Source organism: Triturus cristatus, chromosome 3_1, assembly GCF_964204655.1.
Source record: "Triturus cristatus chromosome 3_1, aTriCri1.1, whole genome shotgun sequence".
In the NCBI taxonomy this organism is placed as follows: Eukaryota; Metazoa; Chordata; class Amphibia; order Caudata; family Salamandridae; genus Triturus; species Triturus cristatus.
In genome coordinates, this window is record NC_140583.1 from 815,805,956 (window position 1) to 815,832,145 (window position 26,190).

At 44.2% G+C, this 26,190-nt stretch overlaps 1 protein-coding gene across 1 annotated transcript in view; it reads left to right on the top strand.

Moving 5' to 3' along the window:
• C3_1H21orf58 (chromosome 3_1 C21orf58 homolog) overlaps positions 1-23,853 on the top strand; it is a 170,147-nt gene extending 146,294 nt beyond the window's left edge. The window contains exons 8-9 of the mRNA XM_085645157.1: positions 13,090-13,155; positions 19,881-23,853. Of these exons, the coding sequence (XP_085501283.1) occupies positions 13,090-13,135 (46 nt within the window). The 3' untranslated portion in view covers positions 13,136-13,155; positions 19,881-23,853. The remainder of the gene's footprint in view (positions 1-13,089; positions 13,156-19,880) is intronic.
• The last annotated feature ends 2,337 nt before the right edge of the window (positions 23,854-26,190 follow it).

The window sequence follows — 26,190 nt, forward strand, 5'->3', positions numbered from 1 at the left end:
TTGTCTCATTTCCTGCGCGGCTCACGGTGCCTGACATCAGCCTGTTGCCTGCCAAAAACTGTATTTCACCTTCGAAATTATCTGCTCCGCTCCCTGCCCAATGCATTCCTGTCTAGTAGTTTAAGTAAACATTCTTCCAGCTACCGAGCAGAGGCCCGGCTTCTCTGTCTTTATGCAAGTAATTCATAGCCCTATTATTATGGAAGACTTCTGCCCTCGCATCTAGTGTAGACACTTAGACGCTTGTACACGCACTAACAGTCAGTATAGTCAGTATAGAATAAGATTCTACTCTAAGAGACCTCTCTTTTGGATAACATAGTTCTTTAAACATAGGATGTTAGATATGATTTGGGATTAGGTTGACTTGACCCTCCAGACATCTGTCGCCACATGTAGAGTTAAATGTCAAATCCCCTTCGCCCCCTAGTTGCACGTCAATCATACGTCATGCTGCTGCGCGCGCATTTCTGCCAAGTATTTCTGCTGACATTGCAAAATTCCTTCATGGAACCACCCTATTATGACATCATACCTGATGACGTTCTTTAGTTACACCCAGTTACGCCCACTTTTGCTACGCATGTATGTTTTATCTTTACTATCAATTGTTACGCCTCCTGCATTTGCTTCACTGTAATGCCTATTGTATAAAAGTGATTACTTATCAATAAAGTATGTACTTCACTTCCTGAACCTCCGTGGTGATGGAACCCGGAGTCCACGATTCGAATCGTCCATTGGAATAAAGCCCATTCTGAACCTCTAATATCACGGATTTTGCCTCTTATTTTACTGAGCTATTTTTATTATTTTTCTGTATCAAATTAAGTCCCGGTAATTAAATTATTTACCACATGACAGTCAGAATAAGCTTTATTCGATAATTAAAAAAGAATCACAAAAGCACAAAGCAGCAAATATAAAACTTTCTATGTAATTAAACCAGAAAACAATTTGAAGGAATCGCAAAACAAATATTAAAAGTAAAATAGTCAGCCATCCAAACATAAAAGTTAAAAAACCATACTTTTTCTAGCAGCAATAGATTTTAAAATAAACGTGGCAGTAAAAAAACATATATCTATCTCATTTAAAGTGAACAACAGGTTCAAAGCAGATTTCAAAGTTCGAGACCCGTATTTTTTAAAAAGTGGTTTCAGATAGACAATGCGCAAATGCGTATATAAATCACATGTAAGGAGAAAATGAACAACACTCTGTTTAGTGACTCCATCACATGGACAAGGAACAGTGGGGTATTTTTTTATAGAAGGAAAGGCCACCAAATTGTGGACAATACCTAATCTCAATCGGGTCAATACGAACCAATGCGAGGTTCTGGTAACCTTAGATAGGTATTGTTGGAACCCTATAATATGCTCCTGTGAATAATAAAAAGCCACAGTTGCTAACTGCATATTCTTAAGATGACGACGTTGAGCATTTTCCCTCAAAAAGATTTGTTTGAATTCTGACTTAGGGAAATCAGACGCATAATTCGGATTTTCCAAAATATTCGCCTGGAAAAAATCCTTAAAAGTAGAAACCACGTATTTTAACCAGGGGATTTGTAGGCATTTGTCCAGACAGAGGCAGTCCTTTATAATGCTTCTATTAAACCCAGTCTCTTTCTTCATCCAGATCGATCTCCATAGCATTAGGGGCCTCAGCCCTATCAGATCAGTCAAATAGTTCAGCCCCACCTCATTATGAATTAATACGGTAGGGGCGGATGAAGGTAAGCATAATAACTTTTTTAGAAAAACATTTTCCTCAACCTGTAGCTCTCCATGAGGGCAATAGCCCCAGACCCCTGCTCCATAGAGCGCAACCTAAACACATTTATTTCTATAAATGTGTAACATATCAAATATGCGACGATCCCCCAATTTAATTGCAAATTTAAAAACGCCATAGGCGCATTTGGCCATTTTGGCCTTAGCATTTAAAATCTCTTCATACCACATGCCGTTACTCGAAAACATGATGCCAATGTAACAAAACGTATTCACTAAAGAAATTTTATGGTTCTCAATATGGAAAGATCTCAAATTCCTTATTTTACGTCCACACGGTAAAATAAAAGTCTTAGAGTTGTTGAGTTTTAATTTCCTTTCTTTTATAAAATCAGAGAACCTATTCATTAGTTTTGTAAACCAATGGGAGTTCTTGAGAGGAGTACCGTGTCATCAGCATAAAGCAGCACAGGTACTTCCTGTCCCTCAATTTGCGGGGCGTCACATTTAACCTTTTTAAGATCGGCTTCTATGGCATTAATAAATAGAGAAAAAAGAAGGGGTGCCAACACACAGCCTTGCCTAATGCCAAGGCTCACCGTGATTTGGCTTGTACATTCTCCTGCTTGGCCATAGCGTATTCTTGCAGATAACTTAGCAGAGAGTCGTGCCAGAAAGAAAATAATAGCCTGGGGGGCACCTAGGTCCAAAAGGGTTGACCATAGTAGACCATGATCTACCAGGTCAAACGCGCTACTAAGATCAGCAAAGCAGAGAAAAAGAGAGCCCTGCTTTGCTCGCGTATACTTCCCAATAATAGGATCTAGATTTATACATTGTTCCAGGGTCCCCCGACCTTTCCTGAACCCATATTGGGATTGAGCCAAAATCCCATTATCCTCCGCCCATTCTTCTAATCTAGACAGTAGGACCCGGCTCATAGTCTTTAATGATGAGTCTAAAAGAGATATAGGGCGATAGTTCTTGGCTTCAGATCTAAGGCCCTTTTTATAAATTGGAATTATTATAGACTCCCCCTAAGTCGGCGGAATCTTTTCCTCTACGGCCGCATTAAAAACATTAGGTAAAACGGCCCCATATTGTTATGTCAGCTTTATAAAGGTCGATTGGCACTCCATCTGGGCCAGGGGCCTTTCCACCTTTACTGCATCTTAAAGCAATTACTACTTCAGAAGGTGTAATATTAAGGGGAATAATAGGCCACTCAACAGTAGATAAGCTATACATGCAAGAAATATCGCTACAATTAAAAATAGATGAAAAATGAAGGACCCAGCTTTCCTTACTGACTTGAGAGGTAATTATAGGCGCATCATCGTTCCTTAAAAAAGGACTATTGACAGTATCCGAGAAGAGCTCACTGTTAGATAGCTCCACCGCGGCTGTCAATTTATCCCACGCTTCAGCCTGAAGTTCACGTTTCCTAGAGTTTAGCTGTTCCTTGTAGGCTATTCTAAGATTGGTAATAATAGACCTATTCCGAGGACTGCGCGAAAGAGCTTTCTTTAACTTCTGTAGGGCCTTGGTACAAGCTTTGTCGAACCATCCACTATTCTGTTTGTCGCTTTACATTAGAGGTGGTCAAAACTTTATTGATATTTTCGTTAATTTTACTGAAACATTGTAAGATACCTAAGTGACCAACGTTGGCATCTAGACACATGCTTATCTCGGGTAAACAGAGAGTGACAATTCTGTTCAAGTACGTGTCTGAGTTAGTAACAGTCCACTTAATCCTGTGACCATTAGGTCTGCTTAAAACAACATCATTTACAATGATTTCAGTCACCTGCTTCTTGTTGCCCCATATGGACAGACATGAAATAATACAATTATGATCACTGACGGATAGGTCCAGAATCACCGGGGATCCACAGAAGACATTAATATTCACAGAGATAACCAACTGATCAATTACAGTGCTAGCACCCCTACCAGTAAATGTAGGAACAACATTGCCCTGGTCATCTTTTACACTCAGTAATACTTCTAAGTCATATTTAGCCATGGCAGAGTTCAACATCTCTCCATAAGAGTTATGTGGGAAATGAACCTCCGCCTCATCGCTGTCAGTAGTATACCCACAAGCCTCGGTTAGGGATAGAGAACAGAGAGGGGTATTGAAATCACCCGCCCAAATAAAATCAAAATTAATAAAATTGTCGGAGCACAATTTGTCAAGGGCACCCTTTAGTTCCTTGACCGCAAGTGATCGTGTCCGATTAAATAAATTTTTATAATAATTAATAATCAAGACATTGTGGCCATTCTCGTGCTGTTACCATAACACTTGAGAGTGGTGTCCAATCATTTCATATGCCTTAACGACCACAGGCAGTTTAATTGACAATAATATTAGAAGACCACCCTTTGCACGACCCGACAGAGATTCCTGGGCTGGGAGATTAAAGGAAACAAACCCATCAAGATTGATTTGTTCCTTGCACCAGGTCTCCTGCATACAAAATAAATCACAGCAAGCAACGAACTCCCTCCAACCCAGAATATCCACCTTGCGTTGCCACCCGGCAATATTCCAGGTGGCTAAGTAATAACCTAAACAGGTGGGAGTTGCTTGGGGGTCAGAACAATCATATGGTATCTGGGACAATTGTCCTGAAGGCATAAATACATTCTCAATAAAAGTAGGACTTATTGGCAAACTGGGGCACATATCTTCAACTACGTCCGATGGTATAGCCACCACTCCCCGGGCGGGTAAATCAATATAAATGGCGGCATTCTCTAAGGAATTCCCCTCTGTCATCGTGACAGGTTTACCAATACACCCATCCGGGGACATAATGTTATTCATATCATTTAACTCTCCAGGGGGGGTTTCATCTTGTAAAGCAATGAACCGTCAATCACAGTCTTCCAAACCCGACAGACCTTCAAAACGGTTGAACAAAGGAATTCCCACGCCCAACCTTTCAGCAGGAATACCAGGTATAAACGAACGCGGGGGACTCCTATTATATTGCAAAGGCGGATAAAAGAATGTAAGTGGTAAAGAACTAATATGAGAGGCCAAACTATTTACGGGCCAAGCGCAAATATGCTCCACGGCCCTTCTGTCTCTAAAATGTAGGACAATACAGTCTCCCTTTACCAATTTAGCTTGGGGACCTACCCAATCCACCCGACGTGCAAAGATGATTTCTGCTGAAACTGACACTGGTAATGGCCTATGTTAGTTTAGCCAGTGAATGCATTTATGTTTTAGGTCCAAATACTCCTCCCGCTTCCTATCAATTAGTGCTGGAACTCCCGTGAGGACAACAACATAAGGGGTCGATTTGGGCGGGAGATTTAAAAATTGCCTTCGGTCTACTGGGCCAGAGGATTGAAAACCCTGTTGTCCTGTGGGTTTAGTAGTAACTACATTACCTCCAGACCCATGACCATTCCCGCCCTTCTCTCCAGATAAATTAGGTTGCACCCTAGTGGCCGTTAAACTAGAAGATACAACCGGGGATGTTGAAATTACTTGTAGAGGAGGGGCTACCCCTGCGATAACCTGCAGTCCCTCTTGATTATAAGATGTTGATCTCGACACACTCTTGTTGTGTGCATTTCCGTTAATGGCACTACCCCGTAGATCATGTCTAGTTTGAGATGAAGCAAAGGCCAATTCAAGACAAGATAGCCTATTTTCAATGCAATCTAGCCTGTCTTGGATCGGTGAAACAGATTGTTTTAACATCGATTCCAGTCTAGGCCAAAAGTCATCACCCAGTTTAATAGGCATATTATCTGCCGGAGCCGAGAGGGTAGGCGGATCTTCATGTAAATCCTTCCCTTGGCCTCGATTTGCAGGGGCTACTAAATTATTTTTAGGGGGGCCAAGTTTGCGACTTTTAGGCAACGTTCCTTTATCATTTTCCATCCCCCTTCTCCTTTTAGAACTTATACCCTTCGGGGCAGTGGCAGAAGATAACTTAAATGAACCCTGCTTAATAACAGAAGTAGATCTAGTTCGGACTGGGGACGATGGGATAGAGGAAACTAGAGGATTTGAACAAATAGATCGGCATGGGATCTTACTACTAGACAAGCCTTCTCCTCAGAGATTGGGTAACACCTTTGCCTGATTTCCAGCATTTTCTCCAGCGGGGACGAAGAACTCCTACTGCCTATCATAGTACCATCAAGTGTACCCAATATAATTGTGTGAGAGGGAGGAGGAGATTTGGCATGTATAATAGAGCCCAATGAAGAGCGTTTATCGGCAACTGTATCCAACGACAATCTCCTTTCCGTGAGTTCAATTTCATGGGCTAGTAAGGATGAAGCTCTTATAATGAATTTATCTAAAGTCCCTGCAACTGAACCCTTAAAAGGGGACTTGTTAACAGAATTCATACTTACAATGCAATATAACAAATAAGCCACTGGCAGGGACTATCGCACAATATATCACACATGTATCTTCCCCTGAAGAAAACGTTAGAGACAGAGCCTGTCCCGTCCTCTACCGTCCTCGAACGGCCACAAACGGTCCCGCCCTTGTCCCGGGCTTCTCCCGGCGCGCGACCGCGCGCGACCGCGCTGCGGGTGTATTAGTTCAATAAATACAGCCTCAGGCAGCGGGGGCGGGAAGAGGACACAGCTGATCGAGATTACGGGGCTGCTGGTCCTCGCAGTACCGTCCACCAAATCCTCCCGCTATCAGTACACAGCAGATTCCAAAGTCACCTCCAGAGCGTGTGTTCACATAGAGATAAACAGCCAGGATTTGCAACACACTGCACTCCCTCTGCGAACGGCTCCCGCGAAGCGGGGGCCGTGAGGTGTTATAAGCCTCAGGCAGCAGGGGCGGGAAGAGGACACATTTGATCGAGATTACGGGGCTGCTGGTCCTCGCAGTCCCGTCCACCAAATCCTCCCGCTATCAGTACACAGCAGATTCCAAAGTCACCTCCAGAGCGTGTGTTCACAAAGAAATAAACAGCCAGGATTTGCAACACACTGGACTCCCTCTGCGAACGGCACCGACACTCAAAAAGTATTTCAACCTTGTACTCTCTCCGCCCACTTAACGGTGTTCTGCAGCTCCGAACACAGCCACTCCAAAAAATCAACCTCAAAAACCGGTCCAGCAGAGCATAAAACAGGCCTACAAACAGCCACAAAACCAGCCCACGCATCACCTTTGGGCATTGCCCGATTGCCCTATAGGCCAGTCTGACCCTGATAATATCGCCTGCTTTCTCTCCACCACACACACAAAGCTTGGCTCACTAGAGAAATCATGCTGTCATCACAAGACTACATCAATGCCCTTTACTCTAGAATCCCCTCATTACTGTTTATAGAAATCTGTACAAAAACTGGGCTGCTAGGGTCATTCTTAACCTTACGTCCTGAGACCATATACTGCCAACCCTCATATTCAGCCACTGTATCCATGGTTCAGATCGCATCAATTTCATAACTACATCATCCATGATGAACTTTGGGAAAAGGGCCCCTTGTACTAAGCTCTAATGTCTAAAGATATCACTCAGCTGGGCCACTCAGATCCAGAAGGCCAAATCTTATCTTCACTCCCACAAAAAAAAACAAGCTTGGTAGTGGAGGAATTTCTGTGCTGACCCAAAAGCTGAATTCTTTAACAACCTGGATCACAGACACTGAATATCTCTCCACCTTCATGAAAGGACTATGACCGTACTATTTTACAGCTCTTCAATCTGGAACCATAACAGCCATTCATCACTTCCATAAATTGATTACCCCTTAACTGTCTCCTAAGTTCCTTCAAGACAAAATAAGGTAATTGGCCACTTGGATCCCACCTGCTTTGAAGAAACTATCCACCAGTTTGAAACTATCTATATGAAACCTATACATACATAACTAACATACATCTGTGTCCACTCCCAAAAACATTTGTACAGGTGATGAGACTAAACATTGAGACACTGGGAAGCAGTAGACTCCCTGGGTTGGTGCACAAAGTATACAAAAGGCAGATACATGTTGATGGGACTACCCTTTCAGCTGCCTTCCCAGTGGGAGATCTTGCTGGAACGATACGTCACAGATGGGTATGGGAATGGGGACAGAGAAACCCTTGATTACCAGAATTCAGATTTACAAAACTGGTTCTTTAGTTTTTTGCTGTTCTATTCACACAGAAGTTCAATTTCTTATGAATGAATGCAGAAAGAAATGCAGTGAAATCCCCCAAAATACGGAAAATGGTTTTCCTTTACCTGATACGAATTCAAGTTTGACATCTTCCATGCATTTTAAACTAAAAGGCAGATATCTTAAACTGATGCATCTCAGCAAAGTAACCCACTACATTTGTGAAACACTTCATCACTGCCGCTGCCTTGATGTAGCAATTACAAAGACGATCACTACAAATTGCAACTACATTGGTTACGGTAAGGAAAATTATCTTTACAGCATGTGCTCCAATAAGCCAATGCTGTGCACATTCCTGCTAAATGTTGCAGGTTCCTTTTGTTCAAGGTAGGGATTTTGGTTTTGAGGAGACTTGTGATACTTCCCCTGAAACAATACATCAAGACATAGACTCCACCTAAGATTGTTTTTGTCCACCATTGGGTTTGAACATGGTTCAACTGCTCCATTATCAATGTGCAACAATAACAAACTCCGATACTGGAGGACCAGGACACCGGTGTATCATAACCGTAATGATATAATGTCTTTACAGATGCTTCGGGCCGGTTGTGGTGAAGATTGCATGAAAATGATATGTGGTATGGAGAACACACCAATTCAATGTTGCCCCTCATGCAACAGTAGGTTTCCATGGTCAGACCAACATCTAATCTGTAACCTCTTTCTTGCACGGCATGCAACAACTCATGTTCAAAGAAAACCCTTCAGTATCAAAAATACAGAAGCTGAGCTCATAGTTAAGCAAGGCAGAGGTAGGACTCTACTGAGCCCACTCCTGCCTCAGCCACTGAAGAAGTCGAAAGGGTTGACTCTGACATTGAGTGGGTAGGGTCTTACAGTATACCAGAGATACTTTAGGAGCAGAGCCCTATTTATGTATGCTCCCATAACTCCAACTCCAGGGATCAAGAATCTACAGGCCCTCCACACTCATACTCAGGACAAAGACTACATCTCTGGTTTCAGTCCCCGACACTGAGGACTGGATGCAAAATCCTCGGCCTTGAGCAAACACTGAGGATCGTCCCTCTGAAAATTAACCTTAAAAATAGCATTGAGGATTTTCTCTCTGGGAATCAACCTAGGAAACAGCTTTGAACTCACAGCAAGGAAAGGTCCCTAGTGCACCGTGCCTTGCAAACTTAGCTTTCCCCAAAGGCCAGGCACTTGCTCCACCCAGAGTGGTCGAGATTGTAGGTAAGTGGGTTTCTGTTGCCCACTATTTGCCTGATTTCTAATGCACTTTGACTAAATGTGCACTGGGTTCCTGCTAATCAAGTTCCCAGTGCCTGTGTTTTTTCCCAAAACTGTACCATTGTTTCCACAATTTGCACACCTCTGGCACACATATAGAATCCTTGTAAAAGGTACCAATGGTACCAAGGTCCTTGTGACCAGAGAGGGTCACTAAGGGCTGCAGCATGTATGTGCCACCCTCAGACACTCCTTGCCAAGGACATACACACTGCCATTGCAGACTGTGTGTCTGGTGCAGCTAAAACTGATGAGTCAACATGGCATACCTCCCCGTGTGCCATGCCTACAAAACACTGCCCGTGGCACAGCTAAGTCACCCCTCCAGCAGGTTTTACAGCCCTAAGGCAGGGTACACTATAACCCAGGTGAGGGCATAGCTAAATGAGCAGTATGTCCCTACAGTGTCTAAGTCCACTCTCAGACATTGTAAGTGCAGTGTAGCCATATTCAGTAAATGGTCTGGAGGGGGGTGGCTTTACTGAATGCTAGGAAATAGGTATCAAACATCTCAGCATATTAATCCCACAATGATGCTGCCTGTGTTGGATTTATTGTAAAATGCAATCAGAGGGTACCACAGGGATGCCCCCTGAAAATGTACCCAACCGCTAGTGTGTAGTTGACTGGTCTGCACCAGCCTGCCACTCTGAGACATGTTTCTGACCCCCTGAGGTGGGAACCTTGTTCTCTCGAGGGTCAGAAACAAAGCCTGCTGTGGGTGGACTGCTTATCACCTACCCCCAAGCAGAAACAGCATTCAGGGCAGTGAGCCTCAAAGACTTCCTGCCCTTTGTTATTCTAGCCAGGGTCTCTCCAGCTATGGGAGATGCCTTCCCGTGCTCCCTAACCAAGCCCAACTTTTGGCTGAAAGCTCAGCAGGAAAATTTGTCAGCTCTACCAGCCAGGACCACCCCTAAGGTGTCCCAGGCTGAAGTGACCCCCTCCTCAGAAATTCCTCCATGTTAGATGGAAGTATACTAGCTAATAGGATAAGGGGATTTCCCCTCCCCAAAGGGAGGAGAAATACAAAGGGTGTAGTCACCCAAAAGGTACATAGCCCATTGACTACTACCTGCCAGTACCTATAACTCTAAATTGAGCATTTAAGGGCACCCCTGAACCTTCTTCCTTAGTTCCATAGCGACCTAATAAAGAAGAAAGACCCTAAACTGTGCAGCAGTGATGACTCCAGACGACAACTGACTTGGCCCCAGCCCCACAGGCTTGTCTGCAGCTTTGAGACCCAGATCCAAGAAGACGACTCGTCCTGCAGGCCAAGCAACCTCTAAATTCCTCAGAGGTCTGCCTGCCTTCCCTAAAGATCAAGGACTCCTGAGGACAGCGGCCCTGTCCACAAAGAAACCAACACCAAGGACTCCTTTGCCCTTTGGAACTGCAAGACCTGCCCGCTCTGCACCCAACACCCACAGCCCGAGTCTGAGTGGCCCACCGCGCCAGTGAAGTCTCCCTAGCGATCCTGACCTCGAATCCATCTGTGGCTGACCTCTCCTGGACTCGCCAAAGAAACCTGCAGTCTCAGCCCGCAGGCCAACAGTGCCTCTGCGTCCAATGTCATCTCAACTTACCTGTCGAGTTTTTGGTCACCTTCGTCCAGCCTCCTGGTCCGAGTCTGCAGCTTCTATGTGAAACCTAGTTTCCCCATTCACTTTCATTGTGCTCCTGAAGCTGTATTTGCACCCTGCAACCGGCAGCCCCAGTGCCATTGGTGGTGTATGCTTGGTGCTGCCTGTGGCTCCACCTTTGCTTGTCTAAATCATCAGGACCTGTGTCCTGAAACCATGGGTACTCACCTACAAACCATGCCTCTCCAAACACCTCCAGTCTCCGTAGACTAACATTGGGCCCTCTACAGCAACTTTGACCTCTGCGTCCGGCTGCCCCATGCCGTGCAACCTTGGTGTCCACTTGAACCTTGCCCTGTGTTGGTTCAAACCTTCGAAGACGTGGGTAGTAAGTCATGTTCTTATCTGATAATGTGTATAACTGTTTTCCTTCCATAAGATTGCATTGTATTTCTTACTATTTGCACTGTGTCTATTTTCAACATTGTTAAGTTACTGCTACTGATGATTGACACCACAGAGTATTTTGAGTACTACTGTAAAGTATTCCTATTGCTATTTGAAACACATTCCTACTGAACTTGAAAGTATTGTTAAGTATATACTAAATTGGTACTGACCTGTGACTGAGTTCTCCTTGGTTCTAAAATAAAAGTAACAAAGTAAACATTTTTATACAAACATTGAACTTGGAGTTAGTCATTGAGTGTGTGCCTCATTTCTGTATGTGTATAACAAATGCTTAACACAGCCCTCTGATAAGCCTACCTGCTCAACCACACTGCCACAAAAGTGAGTAAGATATTTTCTACTTCAGCCTTTATAAAGCCTCTGGGGATCCACTGGACTCTGTGCACACCATACCTCGCTTTGGTATAGTATATACAGAGCCAGCTTCCTACAGAAATCATTCAATGCTGAAAGTCACCCTTGATACTGGGAGACTCTCAAAGCTAAGGTACCAAGCCTTGAAATCAAGAGGACACTGACCAGCCCTTGAGGTCGAAGTCAATACCAAGTTCACCCTCGACTCCATCCACAAACCAATACTAGGCAAATTACAATTTACATTGACCTAGTTACTGGGCCTATTGTCACCCAACTCCATTCCACCACAAAGTCACCCTCTCCCTACAGGGTATTGGGTGCCATCTTGGTGTCCCTTGATCCTTCAGAGTGAAGCAGGCTGCCTGTTAGTGTTAGATATGTATGTCTGTTCACCTACCATTCATTCTCTAGCATTTAGCCAAGCCCCTACCCCTATAAAATGTAAACCACCGTTTAGGGAGATTGGCCACTTTAATCCTTGTAACTGAGGCTTCACATTTCCAGTCCCCGGCTTACTTTTAGCTATTCTAATGCATTCTGCAAGTCATAAGTTTGTTTAATTTCTGTTGAACCAATCGGATTAACTGCCCGGAAAAGGATTTCTGATATGAAAATTGGAAATGAGGTGTCTGATATAGCGCCAATTTTTCACACTATCGGTAATAGTTTTTTAAAGGATTTGGGTAATTGGTTCCCCCACATATCCAATAGAAGTATCCTAATGTAAATAGCCACCCCTCTGTATCTTTCTAGGTGGTACACACAACCCGTGAACCAGAGTATCTAGCAGCAGGACCTGAAACTCTTTATTTTATCATCATCACACACCTGCACCAAATGACGTGTGTGCCGGCTTGTTTTTCCTGCAAAAAGAAGAATTGGTGGACAGAATGCAGAACAATGTCATGCATTCACCCCAGTACAGAGATCTGGGCCTAAATCTATCGTTTTTTTCTCACCATGCCATTCCAGTTTGGACCCAGCCATATGCAAATCAGTCTTGACACGGCATCCAATGGGAACAGTCCAGCCCGAACTGCCAGGCCAGGTCCTCCCTGGACTGGAAACAACGATCCTAGAACCGGTTTCCGGGTTTCACCCCTCATCAGCCAGGATAGCTTGACTCCAGTGGTATGGAGAGCATTTCTCCAGGGCTGACAGCATTTCTACAGGGCTTGTCACACTATAGGAGAATAGCTGAAGGAAGCACATAAAATACAAAGTTAATGACATATGAAAGGTACATGGGCAGCTGGGGAACCTTAAACCCTAGTGCAAACCATAAACATGATTAGAGGGAGAGCTGCTGTGGCTAATTCTGTCTGGGATGGATGCAATACAATTTATGGAAGTCAATATTGGCTTCATGAATGATGTAGCTTGAAATCTACTAATGGTGATCATTGACTAAGTAGTCAAGGCTCAGATATGGTGTGCTAAATGGGATTCTTGAGAGGTGGGAGCTTAACTTTCTTTCTTCTCTTTCTCTTTTTTCCAAGTTTCACAACGGAGGAGCAGCACCCCAGTGCTCCCATGGGTCTGTGACCCTTTGATGCTCGCAACAGGTAATGCATTTCATTTTGAGCAGGTTTGTAAAGATGTTTGGTAGAAAAAAATGCCTCCTCAATAATATCCTTTTACACTCTGCTGTCCCAGTGCTGGGATTTGCACAATAGAACTCTCTTTGGGGTCGCATTGGAATTCTACACTCACTTTGATTCCTATATTGAGATACTATTTCTAACCCTGAAATAAGTGAGGTCTCTAAGCTCTTTACCCAGCCTGTTTACTCAGGAAGAGACATCTAAGCCTTTCACTGTGTGCTCTTTCCAAGGGTTCCTAAACTCATGTATCTTGTGTTCTCCTCCAGAGCAAGGGCTTCATCCTCCAATAGAAAATACCTCCAAATGCAATATACCTGTGCTTTCCTTAAGTTGTTATCCCCAGGCACCAATACGTTCCTTTAGGCGGAGATATCCTAGCCACTCACCTCTGTCTTTCCCATTAGGAAGGGCAAAGATATTTAAGACCCTCAATTATGTGCTTGTCTAAAAGAATGGTCTCCAATCCTTCTCCACCTCCCTGTGCTCAGTTAGCAGAATGATCTTGAAGCTCCTTGCCCGTGATCTTTATGAGGAAAGGCCTCTAACCTCTGCCCACACCCCTGTACTCCTCTTAAGAAATGGTCTCCAAGCTCTCCACCAATATTCCTGCCGAGGAAGCATCTCCAAGGTCCTCATGCTGTGCTCCTCCCACGGAAGGGTCTTCAAGCCCCTTTTCTTTATGCTCGCCTGGGAAGGACTGGGACATTTTGATGATCATTTTGCAAAAAGCATATGCGAATCCTAGAGAAAATGTGCCTTTTTGGAAGGATTCTCATCTGCTTACCATACTTGAAACAAGCACTGGCAAAGTCAAAAGGTCTGGCGTTGGCTGCTAATATTCTGCCAATTCTGTTTTTTTTGTCATGGTATTTGCAAAATGTAATTGTTTTGGAATATGGCCGACCCCTCATCAATCTAAAAGAAAACGTACATTACCTTAGTATTCCCTAGCATTGAAGGGAACGTCTTTGTCTGTGGATGTGTTCCTTGTGAAAGGGCAGCATGGTGTAACACGTAGTGAAGTCAGCCAATGGCTTAAATGGGCCTGTGCTTTGGCCCTTAATGCGTGCTGGAGTAGGTGGATGAAAAATGTGAATGACACCAAACACAAACTAATGAAAGGAAGAAAGGAAGGAAGGAAAGAAATAGAAAGGAAAACAGAAAACAAAAGAAAAAAGGGAAATCGAAAGAAAGAAGGTAAGCAAAGTAAGTAAAAGAAGAAAAAGGGAAGGCATGAAAGGATGAAAGGAAGTGAAAGAAGGCAAGAAAGAAAAAAGGAAGATGAAAGAAGGCAAGAAAGGAAGAAGAAAAGAGAAAGGAGAAAGAAGGAAAGGAAATTAAGGTAAGTGAAAGAAGGAAATAGAAACAAGGAAAGCAAAAGAATGATAAAGAAAGCCACAGAAGGAAAGAGAGAAACACAAAAAGTAAAAAGAGTATAACTTGATACAGAACAGTTTCAAATGGATACAATGTGGTATGCTAGGAAATAGCAGCAGTCAGAAAAGCAAGACACTCAAAAAGGAATTTACAATAGCACTGGCAGGAGATGGGCTCTAATAAAGATGGGAAGTGTCTTGTGTTGCATCAGAAGTGCACTACATTCACATCAGGCGCTAAACACCATGGCAACACTAAAGTAAATATAAAGTAAATGCACAAACACTGGCACTGAAGGGAACTAGCTGGTGTGCGAATGTGCTCTTTGTGAAAGAGCAAAATGCAATCACTCAAAGTGAACTTAACCAGTGGCTTATGTATGCTGACCCACTGCCCTATTCTGTATGCTGTAGTGGGTGGAAGCAAAATATGAATGACACAACAGACCAGTGGATGAAGAGAGGTGGCAGAAAGCTCCTATTTGTAAGAATATGATGAATATATTAGTAAAATCAAAAGGTCCTGGCTAACGCCAGACCTAAAAAGAGAACTGCAGGTGAAGAACATGTTACTTACCTTCAGTAACTCATTATCTGGTAGAGACAATATCTAGCTGCAGATTCCTTACCTTTGAATTTCCCAGGCATCAGACTAGATCTGGAAACGTTTGCTTGAGCAGTACCTCTGCCTGCTGTTGGTTGGCTTTGTTCAGTTCTGCGCCGCATCTTTGGAGCACGAAGTGATGTCGCAGTCACCTATATAGGCACCACCCAGGCATGCGGACATCAGTTACCTTTCATGGCTTTCCACAGAGCCATGAATTCAACTGACTAGTGTGTGTTGAAACTAGGGCCTTGTAAGGGGAACAACCCTAGCACTAGAAATATTTCTTCAGAGCAGGGAGGCATGGGTGGGTCTGTAAGGAATCTGCAGATAGATATTGCCGCTACCAGATAACGCGCCAAAGGTAAGTAACTTGTTAATCTGATAGAGACTTCTAGCTGCAGATTCCTTACCTTTTGAATAGATACCCAAGTCATACCATCCTGGTGGTGGGCTGCGTACAAATTGACTATACTAAGAAGTCCTGCAGGACCAAATAGGTGAAATGCTGTTCCTTGCGGACCTGGCTATCCAGGCAGTAGTGTTTAGCAAACATGTGCAGGGACGTTGCTGCCCGGCAGATGTCCAGTAATGGAACCCCATGAGCTAACGCAGTGGTCGGAGCTATTTCCCTGGTGGTTGGCTCTTAAACCCTCAGGAGGCTGCTTTTTAGCCAGGGCATAGCAGACCTTGATACAGAGAATAACCCAATGCGTTATGGTCCATTTCTGAACTGCCCGACTTTTTCTCACTCCTACATAACCCACAAAGAGTTGGTCGTCAGCCCAAAACTCTTTTGTTCGGTCAAGGTAGAACAACAATACTCTTTTTGGGTTCAGGTGGTGGAGTCGCTCCTCGTCTTTAGTGGATGTGGAGGAGCATGAAAGATAGGTAGGGTTACAAATTGTCCCAAATAGAATGAGGTCACCACATTAGGTAGGAAAGAGACCCAGGTGCGAAGCACAGCCTTGTCCAGCAATACCGTAAGAAAGGGAGGCTTGGATGATAAAGCCCACAGCTCACTCACCCTGCGGGCTGATGATATTGCCACTAGAAAAACTATCTTGTTGGTAAGCAGCCGGAGGGGACGATTGTGTAGCGGCTCAAAGGAGCACACAAGAGGTAAGTGAGAATCAGGTTCAGATCCCACTGAGGCATGATGAAGGCCAAAGGGGGAAACATATATACAAACTCTTGCAGAAACATATGTACAATAGGGTACTTTAGCAAAGAGGGCTGGTCAGGCGGCAGCAGGAAAGTGGACAGAGCAGAGAGATAACCCTTAAGAGTGCCCAGAGCAGAGCCCTGCTGGGTAAGGGTAATAATGAAGAGAAGAATATCAGAAAGAGAGGCAGAAAGAGGGTCAATAGACTTTTTTCTACAATATTTTACCAACTGCAGGTGTATACCGTTTTGGCAGAGGGCCCCCTGGCTGCCAAGATAACTTAACAGACTTTGCGAGGAAGGTCAAAAGCTATCAGCTGTCGCCGCTCAACCTCCACGCAAGATGGCAGAGTTGACAGGTTTAGGCGGAGGACCCTCCCATGCTGCGGCAACAGAAGATCCTCCCGCAGGGGCAGCCTGATCGGAGAATCAATGTTCATTTGAAGACGCTCGGAATACCAAACTCCTAGTACCCAGTCCAGAGCCACAAGAATGACTTGGATCTGGTCATTCTTGAATTTCTTGAGAACTCTGAGCAGAAGCGGTATGGGCGTAAAAGCGCACAAGTGGCCTGAGCTCCACTCACACGAAAAGTGTATCCGAGCGATAGCACACAATACTGCTGACATTGCGCGTTCTCTTCGGAGGCAAACAGATCTAACCAAGGCTCTTCCCACTGCTAAAAAGAGTCCTTGTGCCATCTCCGAATGGAGACACCACTCTTGATCCGATAGGCATTGACAGCGGAGTTTGTTTTGCGAAGTGTGCGCAGGATGGTGGCTAGGATATTGTTAACGCGATGGCACACCCCTTCTATAGCCACGAAAGGGGCAAAAGGCAGACTGGGACTGAGGTGTCACTGAGAGGCAAAAGGACTTGACCGCAGCACGCGAGTCCTTGAAGTGCTCCAGCACGAGTCTGTCTTGTCTCCAAAGAGATGAGTCCCATCGAAGGGCATGTCCATGAGGTTGGACTGGAAACCCCCCGAAAAGCCAAATGTTCGAAGCCAGGCATAGCGCAATGAGGCTACCACTCTGCCCAGCGAGTCAGTCGTATCCAGACCACACCTAATAAACTTTGCTACATCCCACCCATCTTTCACTGCTTGGGAGAGGATGGCACGGGCCTGCTCCAGGACCTGTAACAGCACTTGCGCAACCGTTTTCCATATTGTATGGGAGAAATATTTTAAAAGGCACGTGGTGTTCACCAACTGCAATTCCAGGTGTGTCCAGTCTATTGGATTCCCTGTTTGGGGGAGCGGCAGGGAAGGTGCCATGGGAAGATGAGGCATGGATTACCCAGCTTCCAGGGGTGGGGTGTTGGCTGAGAAAACTAGGATCACCCCGGATAGAGCATTGGTGGTGGGCAATTGTCCTGTTCACAGGAGCCCCTGTGCGAATATAGCACGTAACAACACATGCTTTTACCACTCGGTACATAACAATGCGGTCGTTACAACGACCGCGTTGTTACCGTGCGTGCCTTTACATCGCAAGACGTTTGAACGACTTGCGCTAGGTGGCGCGCTGAATTTAGGAATAGTATAAATTACTATTCCTACACCAGTTAGCACAACAGCAGGGAAGGTGTTGAATTTAAAATCCAACACATTCCCTGGTGTTGCACGCCACCTAGCACAAGTCGTTGAAACATCTTGCAATGTAAAGGCACACGTGGTAAAAACGCGGTCGAGTAACGACCGCATTTTTATGTACCTGCGTGGTATTGTCATCATTGTAAACGCTGTTTTCCCCCTGTGCTAGGCTGGGACCAAGTCTTAGAAGGACATCAGTCAGTGCTCTGTTAAAGGGCAATAGAGGTTCATATGAGGAAGCCCCAGACCGAAGCACTTTGGTCAAGAGGTTAGTCTTGACCACCACAGAGGGAAGCTTGCCCTCTTCACCACCGTTGCATGAGACGCTCCCTCCTCTGTAGCCACGGTAGGTGTAGGGAACAAATCAGTATCTGGAGAGGTGTCCAGTCCACTGGCCTCTTCTAGTTCGTCATACCAGTCCAAAGTTTCAACAATGGTGTACAACTGGTGTTCTAAAGGGTCCAGTGACCCCTCCCACTCTTCCCCGATGGCTGTATGCTCCACAGAAGGCTCAGGCAACGACCTAGAGTCATCAATGGGCTCTGTCAATGCCAGACTCAGCATTGATCAATGCCGTTCTGACTCCTAGTCATTGGGGATAAGAATGGGGCTGGTGCCACCGGTAGGCGCCAGTGGCATTGTGATCATCAACATCAGGACCGGCGCCAGAGAAGGTCGTGTTGACACGACCAGCGCCGATCTGGATCGGATCCATGAGACCCCATTGGAGCAGTCAGCATGGAACTTGATGGGGTCTCCCCTTGACCCTGTGTGTCCGAAGACGCTCTGGAGGAGGCCGCCCGCTCAAATCCTCAGCGCATGGCCTTGTAAAACTCCTTTATTTGAGTGGGGGTTGCTCCGGCTCTTGGAAACGAGGGTAGGCGTGGAGTTGGACCTGGCAACGGCTCCGCAGACCAGTGCCTGGAACGCTGATGTTCCACACTCGTCTCTCCAGCTTTCGATGGACGAGGTGAAGTCGAAGTCCATTTAGACCTCTTCTTCTTTCTGTGCCTCTTCCCCGAGTGCCCGAGGACATTGAGTGCAAGAAGATGACTTAGGGCTTTTGGATCAGTCCTGCGACTTTATCAATTAGAAGCTGGACCTCCTAGGAGTTGCGCCAGATGGTGTTGGGGTCTGGGCTGGAAGCAACTTTAGGGACCGTTCTCTCAAAGTGTTCGGCGCCATGACCCGGCAGTCTGAACTCGACTGAGTCGTGAGGCCTGGCAGTCCAAGCACAACTCGAAACACCATAAGCAAACAAGGTGTGGGTCAGTAACCTACATGGCACAACGACAGGCGCCACACAGCTTAAACCCTACCTTCCTGGAGGACACACAAGAAAAAATATTCGACAAAAAGCTGAGACAGAGGAGTAGCTCTTCTCCAGCTCAGTGCTAAGAAAGAAAAGAACTGAAGCTCCCATGTCTGGATGGCGCCTATATAGGTGACCGCGACATCACTTCTGGTGCCGTCGACACTGCATGGAACTGAACAAAGCCACTGTATGGTGCGCAGGGGTACTGTTCACGCAAATGTTTCTGTATCCAGTCTGGCGCATTGGAAATTCAAAGGTAAGGAATCTGCAGCTAGATATCTCTATCAGATATGCCACTGCAATTATATTTCTCTTGGTTTGCAGCTCTTGCTCTTGGCTCTCTGTCTGTAGTTGCCTGGCCTCTTTACTAAGGGCCTCTGCAGTGCTCCCTGGCACCTGCTGTCAAGGGTTCTGCAGGTTTGTATTAAGCAGCTTCAAAAGCCACCCCAGCAGCAACCTCTGCAGAAGTGATTTGCCACAGTCTCCAGTGGAAACAACTATTATTAAAGCCCAGTGGGGGTAGGTGGTTCAGTGGATCTCTACTGTGCCTATAGCTTTCATTCTAGTACTTTCATCCCACCGTTTACCCCAGCCAGAGAATGACAGTAACATTTTTCTGTTCTCTTCTAGGTTTGAATTTGAGACTCAACACAAGTGGCACGGTGATGGTACTCTTTAGTGACATTCTCCACAAAGGCTCTGTTGACAGACGATGCAAGATTTGACAGAAAAACAAAAGCTAATTTATTTGTACATTAAAATTTAAGGGGCAGAGTCTTGTGCCAGTGTATGGCAAGTCTGTCATCGCAGAGCCGGCTGTGGAGTTGGAGAAGGACAATGCCTCCAGCTGTCCAGTGTCTCTACGAAGCTATAACAGACAAGAACATACCGGCATATAGAGTTGTGGATGCCTCACTTCTACTCTGCTGTATTGGCGACTAACTACACAGATCCTTAATGCTCTCCAAATTGACAACTGCATTCTCTCAAGTGACGTTTTCTGGTGCCTAATGTAGTAAATCTATATTTGTTTTAATCCAGGTACTTTTCCCGGATTACTCCAGTTCTACACTTTCTGTAAAGAAATGGATAGTCCTCCAATAAATATGATAGCTAATGGCAAACCCTAGTTTTCACTGTCATAAACTTGACTGGCATGCCTTTTCATGTGAGGAACATCAATATCTGTTTTCAGACTAAGAAAACAATTTCTGAGGACAGCATGTCTCATAGTTTGTTGTAAATACCAACATCATATTTCGGTACGTGTGTTGTCCAGGACTCTACACACACTTCCCTATCATTCTGGCCTTGGCATGCAGAACTGGGCACTTGCATTATTATTCTGAACCAGCCCCCAGTGGACATATTCATCCACATTCAAGTAATGTTACTTTCAGAACTGAGCACATCTTTATTACAACAGGAATGTGATATCCGAAATTGACGAGTGCATACTTTCTGTTCTGACTACTTACTGCAGGCAAAGGCTGGACAGATACATTCTCGTCGCTCTAGGTCAGGCCTACAGAAATGTTCACATACATGCTTGTCATTCATGACAGGGGCTCAAGCTGAACGTGTCTTTCCGGAGATGGACTCTGTACAAGCTTATACTGTTTCACTCCTTCCCAAAGCGATGGCCATTGCACACTCACTCCTGCTCCCACAGCACAAACATGTGGCTCAATATAATTTTGACACGGGCACTATAGAATTCTCTGTTCTGCATGTTATTTTACCAGCAACTGCAGTAAATACAGACTTGCATGTGCAAAGCAATGGGTCTCGCATTGGTAAAATTTAGAACTATTAGTGTTGCAAATGATAATGTTTTTTTGGGGGTGAAATATCCCAGCAGTAGCCTAAGTCTTGAAATAAAATCCTCGAGGAAAGAAAAGGGTGCAGTACCACAGGCTGTTACTGGGTGTACCTGTGGAGTTGTAAAGGGACCTCTATTCGCCAGATAACGTACTGCACTCACAATTAATAAAATGAAATGATTAGAAGCAACGCTTGGGAAGCACGGCAAAAGATAATGCTGCAAAATGTAAAAGAGGTTTTTTGCAGTTAAAGTGCCTTAAAGTATTTCCTGTGAGGATCTTTTTAAATCCTTATTGTCTTGTGCCAAAAGTAACAATCCACCCGTTTTGCCTGGAGTAGGTGTTTGGATTGCATTTTTTGTCTTTAAAATCAGTTAGCTGCATGATGAGACCGTAAAGTACCCTGAATAGGGGTAAGCATGACAGTGGAACGCGCCCATGGTGCGTAGCAGTATGGAAATTACTTGTGCTAGGTATTGGGACAGTAGGAAAAACAAAACAGGAGTAAACCCGTTAACCCAGTTGAGACCGGGCAAATATGATAACAGAAGAACAATGTCTCAACTGGTCAATCATGTAGAAAAGACCATTAGAAAATTGCATAACAAACAGGACAAGGGAGACCAAGAAGAGATTAAAGGTTGTTATTTGTAGATAGAAGTACAGAAATACAACTAAATTACAGTAACCATAACAACCATGTGAACACTGGGAGTGAAGTGTTGAGTGAAAACGGCGCAGTGGCACAAAGGTGCAGGAGCAACGTGAGGCGGCGCAGGATAAATGAACAATGAGGGTCAGGCACAATATTTACAAAACATTGATCATTGCAACATCATTTTCATGATTAGGGCATGACCTTTTTCACAGCCGCAAATAACGTTGTGGAGTCGACGGCGTTTCGAACTCGTTAACTTGAGTTCATCATCAGGACTAAGGTTACATATGCATCAATAGGTACTTCTAAAAGGTAAGAGGAAAAGGAAAGGTATTGGGACAGTGGCACCCATGTGTATAATGTTGTGTGAGCCACTGCACCAAAGAAAAAGATGGCGGGGGTTATTATTGAATATCAAGTGCAGTGTGCCGTGCTTGTTTTAAAAACATATTTAAAAATAGAGTTGGGCCTGCTGGCCAAAATAAAAGCAAGTCACGCGTTTTGCCATAAAGATCAAGCGAGGCATGCCGTACTGCATAAAAAAATAGGAGTTAAAAAAATTATTTTGTCAAGCCACACTATATGAAAGGCGCACGGTCACCATTGTTCAACATCAAATGGTGAATGGCAGTCTGCTTACAAAAGTTTGTCGAGCCGCGCTTGAGAAAACTAAGAACACGTGGCGGCCAAAGTTAAAGGTGAAGCACAGCGTTACATGCTGCTTTGCTCCAATAAAGTAATTTTAAAAATTGTGCTAACTAAGAACATATGTAACAGGGGCAGTCTTTATGAGAGGGTACTACAGGAGAAAAGGCGGCACTAAGGGGGAACTAGCAAAGATATTAACCAAAGAAACAAAAGCATTTGGTAAAGACAGTCAAAGGAACCAATAAAAAACATGGGCGGAGCTTAAAGCTCATATCCTGAATACAGCATGTCTCAAAGTGACAGCACAAGTGCTGCCTTGGCGAGACCTAAAAAACTACCACAAGAAGACTATAATTATTCATTTATTTGTGTTTGTGTAGTGAAGCTTTTGATGTACAACAATATAAACTATAGGAATGGTTAGTGGGTAATGTTGCTGCAGATTATCTCACTGAGAACAATATCCCACAGATAAAAAATAAAAAAATACTGTTACTGAGATGTTCTTATGTTTTCAAGACTTGTTTGGATTGAGCTGCAATGTTCTGAAATGTTATTTATGATCCTTGTCTTTTCCTCATTTTCATGACTACACTGTCAGTGAGTCTAAATATCTGTTGCTCCAGAGAAAAAATATCTGGGGTTTGAAAGCAACTTGTGCACTGAGGGTATGGCAATTTTGGCTGTGGTTAGGAGAAGCTGCAGAAACCTACGGCAATACCTTTCAACTCAAAGCATCAGTAATCCAGAGATTTTTACCAGGGAACAATTAGTGGAGTCAGTCCTCCTGTTCAAGCATGGCACTGACCTGCATCGTAAAGGCAGTTAAGGTAAAACTGCAGACCAGACCTGCAGTGGCTGGGCATGCTGCTAGAATGAAAAAGCTAACGTCCCTTTTTGTGACACTGCACCAGAAAGTTTGATAACACAGGAGTCTGCTAACACTGACATTGCATAAAGGTTTCGAGTCGCACATCGCCTGTTGACGCCTATGGTTGATTCTGCTACGTAAAAGTCAAACAGAACAGTATCAAATATAAGTTACTTGTTCATCTGCTTGCTTTTAAATCAGAGCTGCAAAGTAGTATGATAAAACGTATTCATACATTGGCGTCTAAAATTACTTTCGGCACAGTTCAAATTATAATAAACATTATTTTGTGATAGTGGATGGACGAACATAGAAAGAGCAGCTGCAAACAATTGTGGATAAAGTTTGTAATATGTGTGAAAATGCAAAGATAACAGAATGACTTTTATGTTTCACAGGGATTAAACATGACGTGAAGTTCATCAGAATGACTCACAGATGTAACATATTGATGCTATACGCACTAGGACCCTTGTGGTTCTGGGACAGACTCCGAACAGGAACTATGTGATATGCGGGCAGGTGTTAGGATGTTGTTATGGGAAGCATGATGTAATGAGCAGTGTGCGAGTGAATGCTGGAGAATAAAGTGATGCTTAACCGCAGCTCCCATGTAGAGTAATCTATTTGCATGCTCCAGGGCTTGGGAAGACGCTATAACTGACAAGTGAAAGAAGTGCTAATAGTAAGTTTCACAGACTGATGCAACATCATACTGAAGAGCAAAAGAAAAGCGCTTGAAGCGAAGTTCAATGGAATGCCGAATGTCGATTATGAAAGGTAAATCTTCAACCAAGTATGACAACAGGTTGGTGAAACACTGGATGAGTTTGATGAAAGACTTGATGCACTCATTAAACAATGCAAGTTCTGTGGCTTCACTGGCGAAGAAGCCATGCGCTTCAGAGTCATCGATGGCTGCCTTTCAGATTCTTTTAGAAGGCACATGTTGAGAAAATACACAGTCTATAGAAAATTCTAATGGCTAAGAGGGCAGAAGAACGAGCAGACCAACAAGCTGCTGACATGGAAGCAGGGTCAGCACACAATGAATCAGCATTGACCGTGAAAAGCAAGCACAAGCATAAAAAAGCTGCACATAAGTCGACTTCTTCAAGGAGATCGAAGCTATGTTCCCAATGTGGGTTTTTGTTTCCCTGTGAAGGTAAATGTCCAGCCCTAGGTCAAGTCTGCAAAGGTTGTATGAAAGAGAACCATTTCATAACTGTGTGCTGAGTCATGGAAAAATCAAGTGTGTCACAACGGAAAGAAAAGATGGACACGGGACCGTTTCAGAAGCACTCTCGCCACGCCCACAAAACCAAAAAGCAACATCAGCTACGACAAGTAGAAACCAAGCTTAATCAATCATTGTCAAGTTCGTCATACAGAAGTTTTTCAACTGCACTGTTAAGTACTAGCGAAGAAGATGGGTGTGAGCTGATGATATCTACCAAAGGAAGGTGTGCACATGTGGGGTTAGCTGTTTGTGAAGAAGATCACAGTTCAAAGACAACTCATCAAACAAAGCAACAAACTTTCTTTGGACACTGTCCCAAAATCACATTGAAAGTGAACGGTCACCCGATAACCTTCATCATAGACAGTGGTGAGTCGATTAATATCATGCCAGTGTAAAAGGTAAACAGCCTATCCCTTGTAGCATGCCTCACTCTGTCAGACACAAAGCCTCTAAACCATTACAGAGGCAAGGGTCGCTCACAAGAACTATGTGACGCAAAAAGACGTCAGTGCAAGCCACCATTCAATTCCTAAAATGGGCCTCGTCTAGTGCATGCTTGTTCAGTTTTCCACCGCTGCTGAAATGGGGTTTGATATCCTTTAACTATAACCTCTGTTATCAGTCTGGGATCACAAGCTAATTCATGTTGCTACTCCATGGCCTAGAAAAACTCAAGAAAATGAAAAAACACCATCATATCATATCAATGAAGACATTCCCCCTGATGCTCAGCGGCACTATAGAAATGCTTTCCATCTACAGGAAGCTGTAGAGAAAAAGTTGGAAACACTTTTAAAACATGACATCATTAAACGCTCCACAGGCCCCACGCTTTGTGGTTCGGCCATAGTAGTTGTAACAAAAAAGGACAGTAGAGAAGCGGTGCACATTTGTGTTGATATGCACCAAACTAACAAAGCAATTAAGAGGGACCAGCATCGTGGTCCACACATAGCGGACATGATCATGCAATTGAAAGATGCCAAAATCTCTTCCCATCTTGACCTGAATAGAGGAGACCATCAACTGGCTGGAGGAGAGCTGCAGGTGTATTACTATTTAATTGACTCATGTTGGTTTGTTCAGATATAAGAAACTGAGTTTTAGAGTATCTTCAGCTGCTGAGATATTTCAGGTTGTTATTTGCTGAATAATCCAACCTGTTATGCATGCTTTCAATCACAGTGACGACATACTGGGTTATAGGAAAACACAAAAGAACACAAAATAAACCCTCACTCAAGTGTGCCAGTTACTAGCTCATGCAGGTCTCACTCTGAATGCAGCGAAGTGTGAGTTTCACAAAACCAAAATCTATTTTTTTTGTTGCATATTCTCTGATGGGCAAATGAATCCAGACCCCAGCAAGGTACAGTTGCCCCAAACCTGCCCCCCCTGGATCTTACCATGCTGCAATCCTTTCTGGCTATGGCCAGCTTTTGCTCAAGATACATTTACAACTTTGTACAGTAAGTGCCCCTTGAAGAGATTTTAAAAAGAGAAATGTCCGGTTTCAATGGTCTCCTGAATGTGACCAGAGTTACAAACAAATAAAACGTGATTTAGAATACAACTGAAATGGCCTACTTTGATCACAAGTTACATATCAAAATAACAGTTGATGCGAGCCCGGTGGGGCTGGGGGCGATTCTAGCTTAACACACAGACCACCTGAATATTCAGAGACACATTGTGGC